At 41.7% G+C, this 14372-nt stretch overlaps 1 protein-coding gene across 2 annotated transcripts in view; it reads left to right on the forward strand.

The window, feature by feature from the left end:
* The first annotated feature begins 4656 nt into the window (after positions 1-4656).
* LOC109414697 (eukaryotic translation initiation factor 4B) overlaps positions 4657-14372 on the forward strand; it is a 25551-nt gene continuing 15835 nt past the window's right edge. Inside the window, exon 1 of one of the 2 annotated variants that reach the window (XM_019688530.3) lies at positions 4657-4814. In XM_019688530.3, coding sequence (XP_019544075.3) covers positions 4799-4814 — 16 coding nt within the window. In that variant the 5' untranslated portion in view covers positions 4657-4798. The remainder of the gene's footprint in view (positions 4815-14372) is intronic. The other variant, XM_019688529.3, reaches the window with a different exon arrangement.

Consider the following 14372-nt stretch of genomic DNA (forward strand, 5'->3'; position numbering starts at 1 on the left):
TGGATGACGTCAAACATGCGGAGGTAGAACTCTCGTGGGATGCCGTCGCAGCCCGGGGATTTTCTAGACGCACTTGCTCGGATAGCAGATAGAATTTCTGCCGTGGTGATCTCACTAGTGCAGGCTTCGTTGGCGGGATCGTTTGGTGGAATTACACGCTCGCAGGGAAAGTCGTCATCGTTGTTGTCTGCTTGTTCCTCCGAGTATAGGTTCGAAAAAAAACCCAGCAGATTTGCCTCGATTGCTTGCGGATCGTCGATCATTTCGTTTTCTCCTGTTCGTAGCTGCGTGATGTTTGTCTTCTTCCGCCGTCTTTCCCCCAACTGAAAGATTGACATCGGTTCTCCAGCCACATATGTTTCGTTGATGCGCATGAACAAGTGAGAAAAGTTTCTCTGCAGCGCCAACATTTCGCCTTTCAGCCGGTTGATTATAGGCAACATTTCAGGGTGCTGATAGTACCCATCGTACGCTATCCGTAATTCAGCATAAAGACGCTGATGCTGGTCGTGGAATTCCTCGAAGACAGCTCGAGATTTCCACTTGAAAAAGCTTTTGATTTTTGGCCACCATCCCATCCACGAGGTATAGTTTCTGCGCTGACGAGTCCAGTATTGCCACTTGTACTGGAACTCCGCGACGTTTTCGGCGGTCAAAAGGTGGGGCCGCAGGGACCAAAAACCGCGCCCAGGTTCTTGTCCGAGCTGGGGGAGGCATAGCCGCACAGTCAACGCTTTGTGGTCTGTGAAGCAACAAACATGCGTGTGGGCTGTTCGGAGGTTTTGTCGCAAGCCACTGCTGACGTAGATGCGATCAAGGCGGGACTGTGCGTTGCGGCAGACATACGTGAAGCCAGCGTCTCGCGGGCACAACTTCTCCCACACATCATGCAACTGTAGCTGTTGAACAGCTGTTTTGAGGGCAGGGCTTGTGTTTGGGCTGGACGAGTCGCATGCGCGCAGTACGCAGTTGAAATCGCCAGCGAGGATGACGTGTGCGGTACGGTGACGTAGGTAGTACGCGAGAGTTCCATTAAAGAAATCCTCTCGTGCTGCTCGCTGCGCTGAGCCGGAGGGAGCGTAGATGTTAACGATGGTCGTGTCTTGCACTCTGAGCGCAAGCAGTCGGCTATCCAGGCTTTTCTCGATGTGAGAGACTTGGATGTAGTCTTTCACCGCAACTGCTGTTCCCCTTCTCGTGTGGTCTACATTGGTGTGTACGACGAAACCAGGCAAGGAAAGCTGGTCGTTTTCCACTTCTTGTAGACACACAATATCGAGGCATTGGCTGGTGACGAAGCTTCGTAAAGCGTTCAGTTTCGTTGGGTTCGTGATCGTGCCGATGTTGATGGATGCGATGTTGTACGACGAGAGAGCCATTTATAACAGATTTTCCTCACCCTGTTCGTCGTCAGCACCGTCTCGGCGGGGCTTTTTGCCGGGAGGACGACCTCGTGTGCTTCGCCTGCTGCTCGTTGATGTGGAGGAATCATCGGTTTCGTTTCCGTTGCCATTGTCGCTCTTGCTCTGCGATCGCATCGCATGAGTCGGCTTTTTGAAGCAGTCAACCAGCGGCACAATGGCTTTTGGCTCTTCGGAACGCGTTGTTCGCAATGACGACGAACAATGCGCGTGCTGAGGTGACGGGCGGAGAGATGTCGTTAGATCAACACTTGCTGGTTGACTTTCGGATTGTGCAGCCGAGGCAGACGGTTCGGTCAGACTCGATGGGCTCGGTAACGCAGGAAACGCGTCCAAAGATGACGGTGGCGGAGCGGAGGGTTTTGAGCCGATCGGTTTGGAGATCGGAGGCTTCGTACCAGCTGATTTTTTAGGTGGTGGTCGTGGCCCAGCTTGCTTCGCTACGTTGGCGTAGCTCTTCTGCACCAGCAACTTTTTGTTCTGCACACAAGATATGCCAGTGTGCGCCTGTTCTTTGCAGTGTTTGCAAGACTGCAACTGCCCCTTGTAGACGATGAAAGCCTGCTGCCCATCGATGTTGACCCACGAGTCAATGTTCCGCTGCACCAGCATACGGGCCGACCATATGCCGAGTGGTATACCGGCGAACTCGTAGCCCTCTCCCCACGTCAATTCGCGAATCGATATCACTTCGCCGAACCGGCACAGAAACTCGATAATCTTCTCCTCGGACACGTTTTCGGGCAAGTCGTGAATCTTCACTTCCACACTACCATCTTCCATGGTTATACGAAGCCTGTGCTTCTTCCCGTTCAGTTCCACTTCGTGACGATTGTCATGTTCGTCCACAACTTTTTGTGCGAGCATCAGATCATTGACCTTGACGAACGCACATTGTTCACCCTTGTGGCACTGTAGTCTTGCGACATCTTCTTTCTTCAGCCCAAGCACTGTACGGCAAAAACCGTGCACCTTTTCGAATGAAGGTTTCACAGGGAAACTCGAATAGTCTATTCGAAAGGTGTTTTCTCGCCTCATCGCGAAACACTCCAGCACGCGACGCGGCACGGCGAAAGAAAAAAAAGAGAAACACCGAAAACTAGACGCTTGACTTTTGATGAGCGCTATCGATAGAAACACGTCCGCGCGTCTCAGAAGCTGAGCGATAACTGATCAATTGTGAGTGTAGCAACTATTGCGTTGCTGACAAGCACACAGGCTCGAGGCATGACACGCGAGTTTGCCATTTCATGTTTACTGAAAGTAGCCGGGTTCACAAGGATTCCTAGATAGAAATTTCCCTTACGGAAGTAAGGTTCTTGGACCAAGGCCACTTGGGCTGAACCATTTTGCATAAGTCTGCAAAGATTGATTGTTGCTGTTCTTTCATGCTGAAGATTGATCTGAGGTTTGCTCAAACAGCATCAAATTAGGCAAGGAATCATAATACCCACACTTTTAGCACCATTTCTCACCATACTAAAATTCAGCTCATTACTACAAATCTAGTACTACATCGAACGCAAGATCGAACGTGCCCCATAGAGCTTGCTGACGTTTATTCACCTTTCTCTTTCAAACATGCAGGCGGAATAGGATTTGTTGTCATCAGGAAAGGTTTCCCGATGAAAACAAATCCTATCCCGCCCAATCCCGCCTGTAAGCTTGAAAGAGAGAGGTGAATAAACGTCAGCAAATCTCCATAACCCCAATTGGGTTTTTAAATTAAGAAAAATTCAATGATTTTTTATTTCTAAACAAAAGAGCACCTTTTTCTGAGCCGCTATGATTTTTTTCAGATTTTTAGAACTTTATTTTGGTATCTAAAATCAATTTCAAAGAGATTTTTTGAAATCACCTTTTGACAGCTGGGCAACTGCTTGACAGCTCCGCTCAGTACAAAATTCGACGAGGGGTGTTTCGACAAATCGCTCCCATACAAATTTCAAATTGATTTTTAAATAGGTTCCCGGGCACCAAAATTGATGAAAATTTGGATTTCGGTTCAGTTTGGCATGCAGATTCAGAATATGGAATTATCTCAACATCACTAAAGAAGCCAATTGGCTTCTTTGGCTGTGTTGATATAATTCCATATTCTGAATTTGCATGCCAAACTGAGCCGAAATCCAAATTTTCATGAATTTTGGTGCCCGGGAACCTATTAAAAAATCAAATTAAATTTTGTATGGGAGCGAATCGTCGAATCACCCCTCGGCGCATTTTGTACTGGGCTGAGCGGTCAAGCACCTTTTGACAGCTGGACAACTGTTTGACAGCTCCGCCCAGTACAAACTGCGATGAGGGGTGATACGATAAATAGGGTCCTAAAATGAAAAATATTTCCCCGGTTTTGCTGCATAACACGAAAGAGCATGCTTTTCTGATCTCAGTGGTAATTTTTCCGAACTTAAACAATAACAGAATAGTTAATAAACTTGAAAATAAAATAATGATGAGCAGGTATTGTTTGACATTCGAGGTCAACCTTGACGTAACGAAAGTGAAACGGCGGGTTGCAAAAGACACCACATTGGCTCACTTTTGACAATAAATGCCTGAATAAATGTTCCTGTTTGACATACACGGTAAACAAAATTTACCCAAAATTTAGTGCTAAACAAGGAGTGTTGCAAAAATTATTAAAATTTTTGAAAATATATTTTATGGGCTTTACCTAATAGGAATACTTAAAAAATGAGTAAACATGTCGTTTTACTCAATGCTTGATCGAATTATGCAGAAATTGAGATAGGCCTTTAGGAGCCTATTGCTCCCATACAAACTTCAAATTGATTTTTAAATAGGTTCCTGGGTTCGAAAATGTATGAAAAGTTGGATTTCAGCTCAGTTTGACATTCAGATTCAAAATATCGAAAGATTATTGTTCGTGCAGTTGAAAATCGGAATTTTTGACACGCGAAAATCGATTTTTCTCCTAAACCGTGTGTCGGACGTACGTCGGGCATAGTGCGCTGGATAGAGGGCCAGGTCCGCTGTCCAGCGCACTACGTCCGACGTTAGGTTTCACGTATGGATTTTGAGAAAATTCGATGGTCGGGTGTGAGAAAACTTCGGGTTTCAACCGCGACGACAATATCTCAACTGCGTTAAAGAAGCCAATTTTGAAAAAAAAAACATTCTGATTGTGTTTTCCGTGTTTCGTTTAATAAAAGTGTATCCCGGCCTGAATCGCTATTTTCCCACCCCTGCGAGCACCTTCAGCCGTCATCACGATGTTGACAGCTCTGTCACTGGAGGTAACAAAAAGTCGTGCCTTCTCCTTTTCGCTACCTGCAGCAAAGGCCGAGTGGTCCGAGTGAAAAGAGAAACCAATCGCCCTTTCATTACAGTTTCAGTGAACGAAGTTTACCATTATGGCTACGTCGTCAGGTAAAATCTGTGAAAATAACCGTGTTGAGTGCCCCGAAAGTGACCAAAAGTGTGTGGAAAAGGTGCCCCCGACGGCGGGTCAGCCGGTTCGATTGGAAAAGTGAATCACCGTGTGTGGGTGGTGCGGAAAAAAGGCTCCAAAAAATCACGGTCCCAAATGGTGGCTCATCGTTCGTAACTCGCGCAGTACATGGCGAAGGAAAAGAAGTGACAAAATAACCGCGTGGCGAAATCTTTCTCGTCGTCCGTAGCTGCTGCTGTGGTGGGTCGTATTCCCCCCGCTCGGCGTCGCTCCCTCGCAACCTTCCTGGTGTCTGCGCACCTCTCGCTCTTGCACCTGCGCGACGCCCATCTTCATCCCTGCAGAGTTCGTACGCACTCTCGCTACTCTCCCGCTCCCGTTATGTTTGCCCCATTTCGGTCGCACCAATGACTGACTGATTTCCTACATTTTTTTGCGATGCGATTTTTATTACAGAAATCTCGCTGGGCATTTTCGTCATCCTATCCTACGAATAACGGGAAGGGGTGTCGCGCTTGTTATCAGCTTTAGCTGATAATGGATTCAATTGAGTGCCGGTGGTCAAGACGCACATTCGGCGGTGGCCTAGCGCCTCGGCCTCGGTTGGCTAGAAATGGGCGCGCGCGCAGTCGCCAAGCGCCTGTTCTTATTCTTCATTCAAGCGCGCTGGCTGCCTGCCTGCATAGTTTCGCTGTCTCTGTCGTAATACTATACTCGCGCCGGGTAGTGACGTGATGCGATGGAAGAGAGTGATGAATGGAAAGCGAGATGAGGGTTACCAGCTTCGTTTCCTTTGGGTTAGAAGAGGATGTTAAAACTCCGGCCTACTGCTTGTGCATGGGTGATAACGGAGCAATTTCTGTTTGTGTTGCATGTGGTGGGTAGGATGAAACAAATAGCATGCCATGCTATATGATTCATCAATGCAGTCACATGCACATGCGATGAATGTGCAAGATGTGTAATGGATTAAAAATAAGTAATAGTAACTGTTAACATAGGATAATGTTAATTTTTACTTATTTTGTTGATGGATTCGCTCATATTTATATACTCATAAGTAGTAATCGGTAGCATTATGCTTTATTTGTTAAGTTTTATTTGTACTTTGTTATACCGAACATGTATTTTTTTCCTTGACATGAATTAAAGTTAAAAACTAACGTGTTGCCGTTTCAAAAAATAAATACAATACAATATAATTTTCTTTAAATCCGCATCCTTGACCTACGATACTTTATATGTATACTAAGGGCCTGTTTATAAACTACGTAGACTGTGAGAGGGGAGGGGGGTTCTGACCAAAGTCTACACTCCATACAAATTTTTAAATATTTGTATGAACAAAAGTCTACGGAGGTGGAGGGGGAAGGTTTGAGATGGTCAAAAATAAGTCTACGTAATTTATGGACAGCGCAAATATACATACATTAGATTGCGTCAACAAAGTCAATTTTTGGAACAAGGCTTTTTCGATTCCTGTGCAAAATTTGGAAGCAATTGGTTGCGTCCCCGTATTCCGCATTGCGATTGAAATTTGTATGGAATTTAGTATGGGAAATCAAGGTACTTAGTGTAGTGTCTACCTAATAATTGTGTGCATAGGATATCTACCTACATGGAATACTATTCATTACAGTACCTAAATGTCTAGGTATGATTCATTATGTCTACCTAAAGGTAGTATAAATACGTGTGGTCATTGGACCACACTGCAGAGACTGCACAAGCCTTGGACTTGTCAACATCTTTAATATTATTCTTTTGAAGGATATAAAACTTAGTATTTTTGTCAAAACGATCCAGCCAATGAGGTTGAAGTATAGCCTAGGATATGCCAGACAACTTTGCCGAAGACCGCAAAGTGATCCGACACTTGTGACAAAAGTTATTACATTTAACATGTAAAGGAATAACAACATCAATAACAAAATCTAAATGCTTAACCTAACTTACCAAGCGTATACGCGTATATATAACTTTTGTGTCGGATTACTTTGCGGTCTTCGGCAAAGTTTTTCAGCATATCCTAGACTTTACTTTAACGTTATCGGTTACATAGTTTTGGAAATAGATTTTCAACATATGAGGAAAATGCAAAAAAAAGTACGTTTTCCCATACTAAATTCTATACAAATTTCAATCGCAATGCGAAATACGAAGACGCAACCAATTGTTTCCAAATTTTGCACAGTTTTTTTGGGCGCTAATATAGATTTAAAAAGCTTTGTTCCGAATTAATGCGATTAAATTTTAGTTTTCTCCATACAATACAGATCGTTGTTTCAAGTTGTGGTCCAAGCCAGTATAGCAGGGATGCCAGGTGAACTACTTCAGGGAATGTATTCACAAGGCACGCTATAATATCTTCACACTTCATAGTGTATCAGGATTCAATAGGTCGGCTCCAGAGGCACGATCTCCTCAATTGGGGAAATTTGTACACTTCAGAGTGTGGTTTAAGAGTTTTAAGAGATTATAAGTACTAGATTGACATTAGAAGTCAATTTGGCATTTAAAGCTAGTTTTAAGCAACAGTTAGACGCGATTAACGACGGTTAGCAAGCGGATAAATGCGGATTTTTCCGGTTAACAAAGAAAGTGTCATTCCCCCTTCTGCGAAGTCATGTGCGGAATTCGGTTGTGATAATAATGAATTCGGGCCGAGTCTAAATGGGTGCAAATGTCGCAATATGTACTTACTTACTACTTTCAGTCCTGGGCACCCACGGTGGTGCAGAGGGCCGAATTGAAAGATTTCCATCCTGGGCGATTGCCAGCCATCGCCATGACCTGTGGCCAGGTCAAATTTCTGTCGACTTGCTTGATTTCGTTATTGACGCTGCGCCGCCATGAGCCTCTGGGTCTGCGTCTGCTGCGATGTCCTGCTGGGTTCCAGTCTAACGCTTGTTTGTAAATTTCGTTTCCGCCCCTGCGTAGAGTGTGGCCTACCCACCTCCAATTTCGCTCCCGAATTTCTGTCGCTATCGGCTTTTGATGACATCGACGATAGAGCTCCACGTTGGAGATCCAATTGTGAGGCCACCATGCACGAATTATATACCGCAGGCATCTATTGATGAAGTCCTGCAGCCGTTGAGTGTTCTCTACTGATACTCACCAGGTTTCACTGGCGTATAGCAGCAAAGATTTCACGATCGAGTTGAAAATTCGGAATTTTGGTGCGTCGACTAATCTGGTTGCTTTTCAATACATTTCTTAAACTCGCAAGGGCGAGGGCTGCGCCTTCTTGATTCGTGCACCTATGTCCATCTTGGAAAGGTGCCGCCATCGGCCGCCATTTGGCTACCAAGATATTAGAAACTCAAAATTCTCCACTGATTGCCCAGCTACCGTAAAGCTGGAAGGATTGACCGTGTTCACATCCAACGATTTGGTCTTGTTGACGTTGATGGTAAGACCTGCCGCTGAGGAGCGATTGGCAAGATCAGAGCTTGCTCTGCATATCAGAGCGCCGTTGAGCTAGGAGAGCAACGTCATCAGCCAGTTCGAAGTCATTTAGATGCTCCATGGTAATGGGTTGCCACAGCAATCCACGATTTGGTTCACGGTCAATCGCACCTACCAGGATCTCGTCGATTACGATGAGGAACATTAGTGGTGATAGTATACATCCTTGCCTCACTCCAGCAACAACCCGGATGGGATCGGACAAATCACCGTTGTGCAGTACTCTGCACGAAAATGCTCTGTACTGTGCTTCAATGAGGCCGATGATTTTCTCAGGGACACCCTTGCGCCTGAGGGCTTCCCACATGTTTCCGTGATTGAGACGATCGAAAGCTTTTTCGTAATCAATGAACACCAGGTAAAGAGACTCTTGGAATTCATTATTTGCTCCAGAATGTGTCGTATGCATAGGTAAGGTTTACTTTTATGTTTGACCACTTACAACGGGACACCAAAAATCGATTCCCGGATACCACATGTTGTCCCAAATACGGACAGAGACAATTTTCTTGCTAACGCTTCATCAGGTTACCGAGTAAATCATTTGATATGTCGCATTTATTGGTTCTCTTTTACATTTAATCATTTCCGGCGGGACACCCATAATTGGTTACGTAGCATACTGATATGGTCTGGGACTATTTTCTCTTTCTTTGTTATCTAAAAAGCCGTGATTTGAGGTGTCGCATGCATGGGTTTGGTTCACTTTTATATTTGGCAGCTTGAGTTACGTACAAAAGGCTGAATTACGAAAGGCTGAAATAACAAAAGGCTGAAACACAAAATGCTGAAATTACAAAAGGCTGAATGCATCAAAAGGCTGAAATAATGATTCGAGTAGTTTTCAAACGGCGAGCCTAAAGGCAGTTATGCGAGCCTAAAGCAGTGATGGAAAACAGTGAGGAATGCAGCTGAGCAGACACAAACGCAAAGCTATCCTACTCGTGAACAACAGAAGCCAGAATATATTCGCACTTCCTTCACTCGCGAGCTAACGAAGCTGGTCGCACTCGTGATTGATTCGCGAAGCAGCTCTGAACATTTTTCAATTTTGTGAAAAAATGAATTTACACGGCCGACAGATTTACTTTTCAGGAACAATAAGGCCCAAAACACTACTATCTGATGGATAGTTACTTGTTTTGCTATTAAAATCGCACTTCTTCTTCTTTTTTCTGGCCAACTAGCACCGTTCGGCGCCAGTTGTGTTTTACGTCGGCTGGGTCTAGGAGCTAAGCCTTAAATTCCGACGCCCCAGGGAGACAGCCACCACACCTGAGGACCCTACATATCGAACCCATCAACACATGGGCCGGGACCTACGGCTTTACTTCCTATCCGAGGGAAGGCGTGATCACGGATTTTATGTCTCAGAAAATCCCATCGGCGTCGACGGGAATTGAACCCCGACCGACTGGGGTGAGAGGCAACCACGCTTACCACTACACCACCGACGCCGACAAAAATCGCACTAAAATGCAATTCCCCTATCTCCACTTGTACTTCGCGAATAAAAATTCATGAGTGTTTTTGTTTTTGTTTTGCTTCATACTCGTGAAGCAAGCGGGTGCGAATAAACTCACACACGGCTTACTCTCGGCACCGTGAGTAAACCGTTTGTTGGTTTTACACTCGCGAGTTGATTCACGATGAGAGTGTTTCCATCTCTGGCCTAAAGGACGAATTTCGCGCCAACTCGACCAGTGGTTGGCAACACCCTCTCAGAATCGAATGAAACTTGGTGGGCATAAAGACTAGGTTTTTATAAGCAACTTTGCATACTTAAATTTTCGAAAATTTTCAAGAGTAACATTTGAAGAGGGCCTAACTTTTTTTCGAAGATTTTTTTAAAATCGATGTAACTCAAAAATGACAAGACCTATAGACAAGTGTTGTATGGTGGACTTTTAGAGAATTGTCCAAGCTTTCATGAAAAAATATTTTAAAAATTCTAAATACATTTTTACACGCTAAAAAATATATTTTTAAAATTAAAAGTCAATTTACAGAAAATGCCCACTTTTTTATGTTTTGAAATTTTTTTCCAAGAAAGTCAATATTGTTGCCTAACTTTCCTCCATACATCACAAGATGGGCACTTTTAAGGAAAAAAAGTTTTTCTAACAAAAACTTTTTCATGTTATTTTTTTTAGCGTGTTGCGCATTAACTCGTACAGGATGTATCAAGAATCCTTATACCCATTTAATAACACTCGATGGGCATTACAACTTTGTTTGATTGGGTGCCTTCTTTTTCTTGGCGTTACATCCCAACTGGAATAGAGCCTGTTTCTCAGCTTGTTTTGATATCTGAATGCTTAAAACAGCATTCTGTTTGCTGAAATTGTATTATTGTGTGCCTAGAACCAGTGAACTAACATCATTATTAGAAGCGAATGATAAATAATTGGTTTTATTTCAACAATGGCTAACCACTGATCGATGCAATTTGGAAACTATTACTAAGACTATAGACGAGTTAGTTCCGTATTTTGTAGAAAAAGTTGATAAGCTTATAACTCATAATTTCATTTATAAAGAACAATCCTCATTTTTGCGGGATAAAAAAGAATCTCTTAAACAGGGTGAAGTATTAACAATTTGTGACTTTTCAGAAAATTATTCATTTATCATTCAAAATTCAGCTCAAGGTTACCATTGGAATAATTCTCAAGCTACCATTCACCCTTTTGAAGTGTACTACAGAAAAGAAAATAAGTTGGAAAACTTGAGCTTTATAATAATATCTGAAGTACTTACACACGATACAACAGCAGTTCAGTTATTTATATCAAAACTGCTGGATTTCATTAAACAATCGATTGATTTCTCAAAAATTACTTTCATGTCAGATGGAGCAGCAGCTCATTATAAGAACAAAAAAAAAATTGCCAGTTTGTGCAGTTTTCGGTCCAATTATGGATTGGAAGCAGAATGGCACTTCTTCGCAACTTCACATGGCAAAGGTCCATGTGACGCTGTTGGAGGTACTCTCAAGCGAATGGCAAAACAAGCAAGTCTTGCTCGAGATTATGGAAACACAATCACACTCCTCGAGAACTGTATGACTGGGCAGTTAAACAGTCAGCTATACATATAACAAAATTGAATTTCTGCTTTATTTCAAATGAACAATATGCAAAAATGACGGATGAACTTGAAGAACTATACACATACAGTCACGTAAAAACAATACCTCGTACACAAAAATTTCATTCATTCTGAAAATCAAATTGAAGCGAAGAAGTTTTCGAATTCAAAAGATAATCCAAAAAAGTTTACTTTGTTTCAGATAGACTAAAGATCTAATATTCAAAAAACGTTACAATAGAATGTATAAAAGAAGGATGTATATATTGTAGAAAAGAAAATAATTGAATACACATATACATATGTACATATTTCATCAATACACAAGCGTTTTCATTGATATAAAACCCTAAAAGCAAATTTGTCTTGAGCCCTTTCCAATATCAAGCACGTTTTCAATGTCAAGCACGTTAAGACATTAAAAAAGTAGTTGAGCCCATTAAGTTTTAATGGATTGTCATTAGGATTCTGGATACATTACTGTACGAGTTAATGCACAACACGCAAAAAAAAATAAAATGTAAAAGTTTTTTTTAGAATTTTTTTTTCCTTAAAAGTGCCCATCTTGAGATGTATGGAGGAAAGTTAGGCAACTATATTGTCTTTTTTGGGAAAAAAATTCAAAACATAAAAAAGTGGGTTTTTCTGTAAATTGACTTTTAATTTTGAAAAGATATTTTTTAGCGTGTAAAACATTTTTTTATATTTTTTAAATATGTTTTCTTGAAAGCTTGGACAATTCCCTAAAAGTCCCCCATACATCACTTTTTTGTACAACTTATCATATTCGAGTTATATTTTTTTGTGAAAAAAACGGCTAATGCGCAACACGCTAAAAAAACTAACATGAAAAAGTTTTTGTTAGAAAAACTTTTTTTCCTTAAAAGTGCCCATCTTGTGATGTATGGAGGAAAGTTAGGCAACAATATTGACTTTCTTGGAAAAAAATTTCAAAACATAAAAAAGTGGGCATTTTCTGTAAATTGACTTTTAATTTTAAAAATATATTTTTTAACGTGTAAAAATGTAATTAGAATTTTTAAAATATTTTTTCATGAAAGCTTGGACAATTCTCTAAATGTCCCCCATACATCACTTTTTTGTACATCTTATCATATTCGAGTTATTTTTTGTGAAAAAAAAAACGGTTAAAAAACTTTGACTCTTTTTAAATGTTAGTCTAGGTTAATTTTGAAAAAACAAAATATTCAAAGTTGCTTGAAAAGGTAAAGTCTTGAAACCTACAAAATTTCATAACATTCTGAGCGGGTGCTGCCAACCCCGAAGACGAGTTGGTGCGAAATTCGTCAAAGGCAACACTGACATCACAGACAGACAGACAAAACACTCTAATTATTCATATCGTACACTGATAAATTGGTCTTTATGAAAATTTGCTAGTTGGCTGACCACTCAGCCCTGACACTTGCATTGGTTTTGCTTGAGTTTGACATTTGACGCACACTATCGCTCATTGATTGATGGTTCATTGAACGAACATGCTTCCGCTACTATGTTCCAAATCGGAAAGCGTTAGGACTGTTTTCCGTGCTAAAGTATGCATTATTGATCGCCTACATAACTATGACAGTATTTTTCCAAAGAATAGCATATATTTAAAAGAAGGAGAAATCTCTGATCACAATGTTGGAAGCTGTAATGGCAACCAATCTCCATAACAGCATGACTCGAAAGAATAGCTCATGCTCAAAGAAGGAAAAATCTCCGATTGAAATTCCATCAGTCATTTCTTGTGTTAGTTGGTATGCATCATTAGCCTCTTCACTAAGCACATGCTATGACTAGGACTCATATATGTAGCCGATCTAAAAAGTACTACATATAACTCATTTTCTGCATTTTTACAATTTCAGCCTTTAGTGCATTCAGCCTTTTGAAATTCAGCCTTATGTTACTTTCAGCCTTTCGTGTTCAGCCTTTTGTGCATTCAGCCTTTTGAAATTCAGCCTTATGTTACCATCCCGGTGGTATGCACCATTAGTGTCTTCACTTAGCTCAGTTTCGAAACTAAGGTGCTGACAGGTATGCGTTCGATTCGCATTCGGTCCAAGAACTTTTCCTTATAAAAATTTTCTTGACTTTATTTGGCATTGGGTATCTTCGTGACTGTTACACGATATGCTTAAGCTGAGAAGCGGGACAACAGGTGGTGTCCGGGAATCGATTTTTGGTGTCCCGTTGTAAGTGGTCAAACATAGAAGTAAACCTAACCATGCATACGACACATCAAATCAGTAACAAATTTTGAAAACGACGTATAATCAATGGTGTAGCATTGATTATACGTCGTTTTCAAAATTTGTTACTGAAATCGCACCTTTTTCAATAACCTAATGAACAGTTAGCCAGCAATAAGTCTCAGCTGAGACCATATTGGGGAGAACCGGTAGTGTTCCAAAACTGACAACGAGTGCCCCGCCGGAAGTGGTAAAATGTAGAAGGAAACCAAACTATACCGGCTTTTTTGATAATCGTCTCTAATAACTAGTCTCTGGGTACATTTAAGACTAGTAGAATAGTGTTCCAGAATCGGTTGCGGGTGTTCCACCGGAAGCGGTTAACTATAAAAGTGAACCAAAATCATGCATGCGACACATAAAAACGTGGCTTTTTCAACAACTTGCCGAAGAGTAAGCAAAAAAATAGCCTCAGATCACATTAGAAACTACCGGGAGTGATCCGAAACTGGTTTCGGGTGTCCCGCCGAAATTGGGTTCTTAAATTAAGAAAAATGTATTAATTATTTGGTTTTATACAAAAGAGCACCTTTTTCTGAACCACTATGATTTTTTCAGATTTTTTGAGTTTTATTTTGGTAACTAAAATCAATCTATATATATAAAAATGAGTTCGAAGTTTCTTTGAGGCAACAAAACTCAGGAACGGATAAACCGATCAGCATGACTCTTGCACGGTTCGATTCGTATTCATGGTGGCCGTGTTTATAAGCAGAA

This window comes from Aedes albopictus, chromosome 1 (assembly GCF_035046485.1).
Source record: "Aedes albopictus strain Foshan chromosome 1, AalbF5, whole genome shotgun sequence".
NCBI classification, from domain to species: Eukaryota; Metazoa; Arthropoda; class Insecta; order Diptera; family Culicidae; genus Aedes; species Aedes albopictus.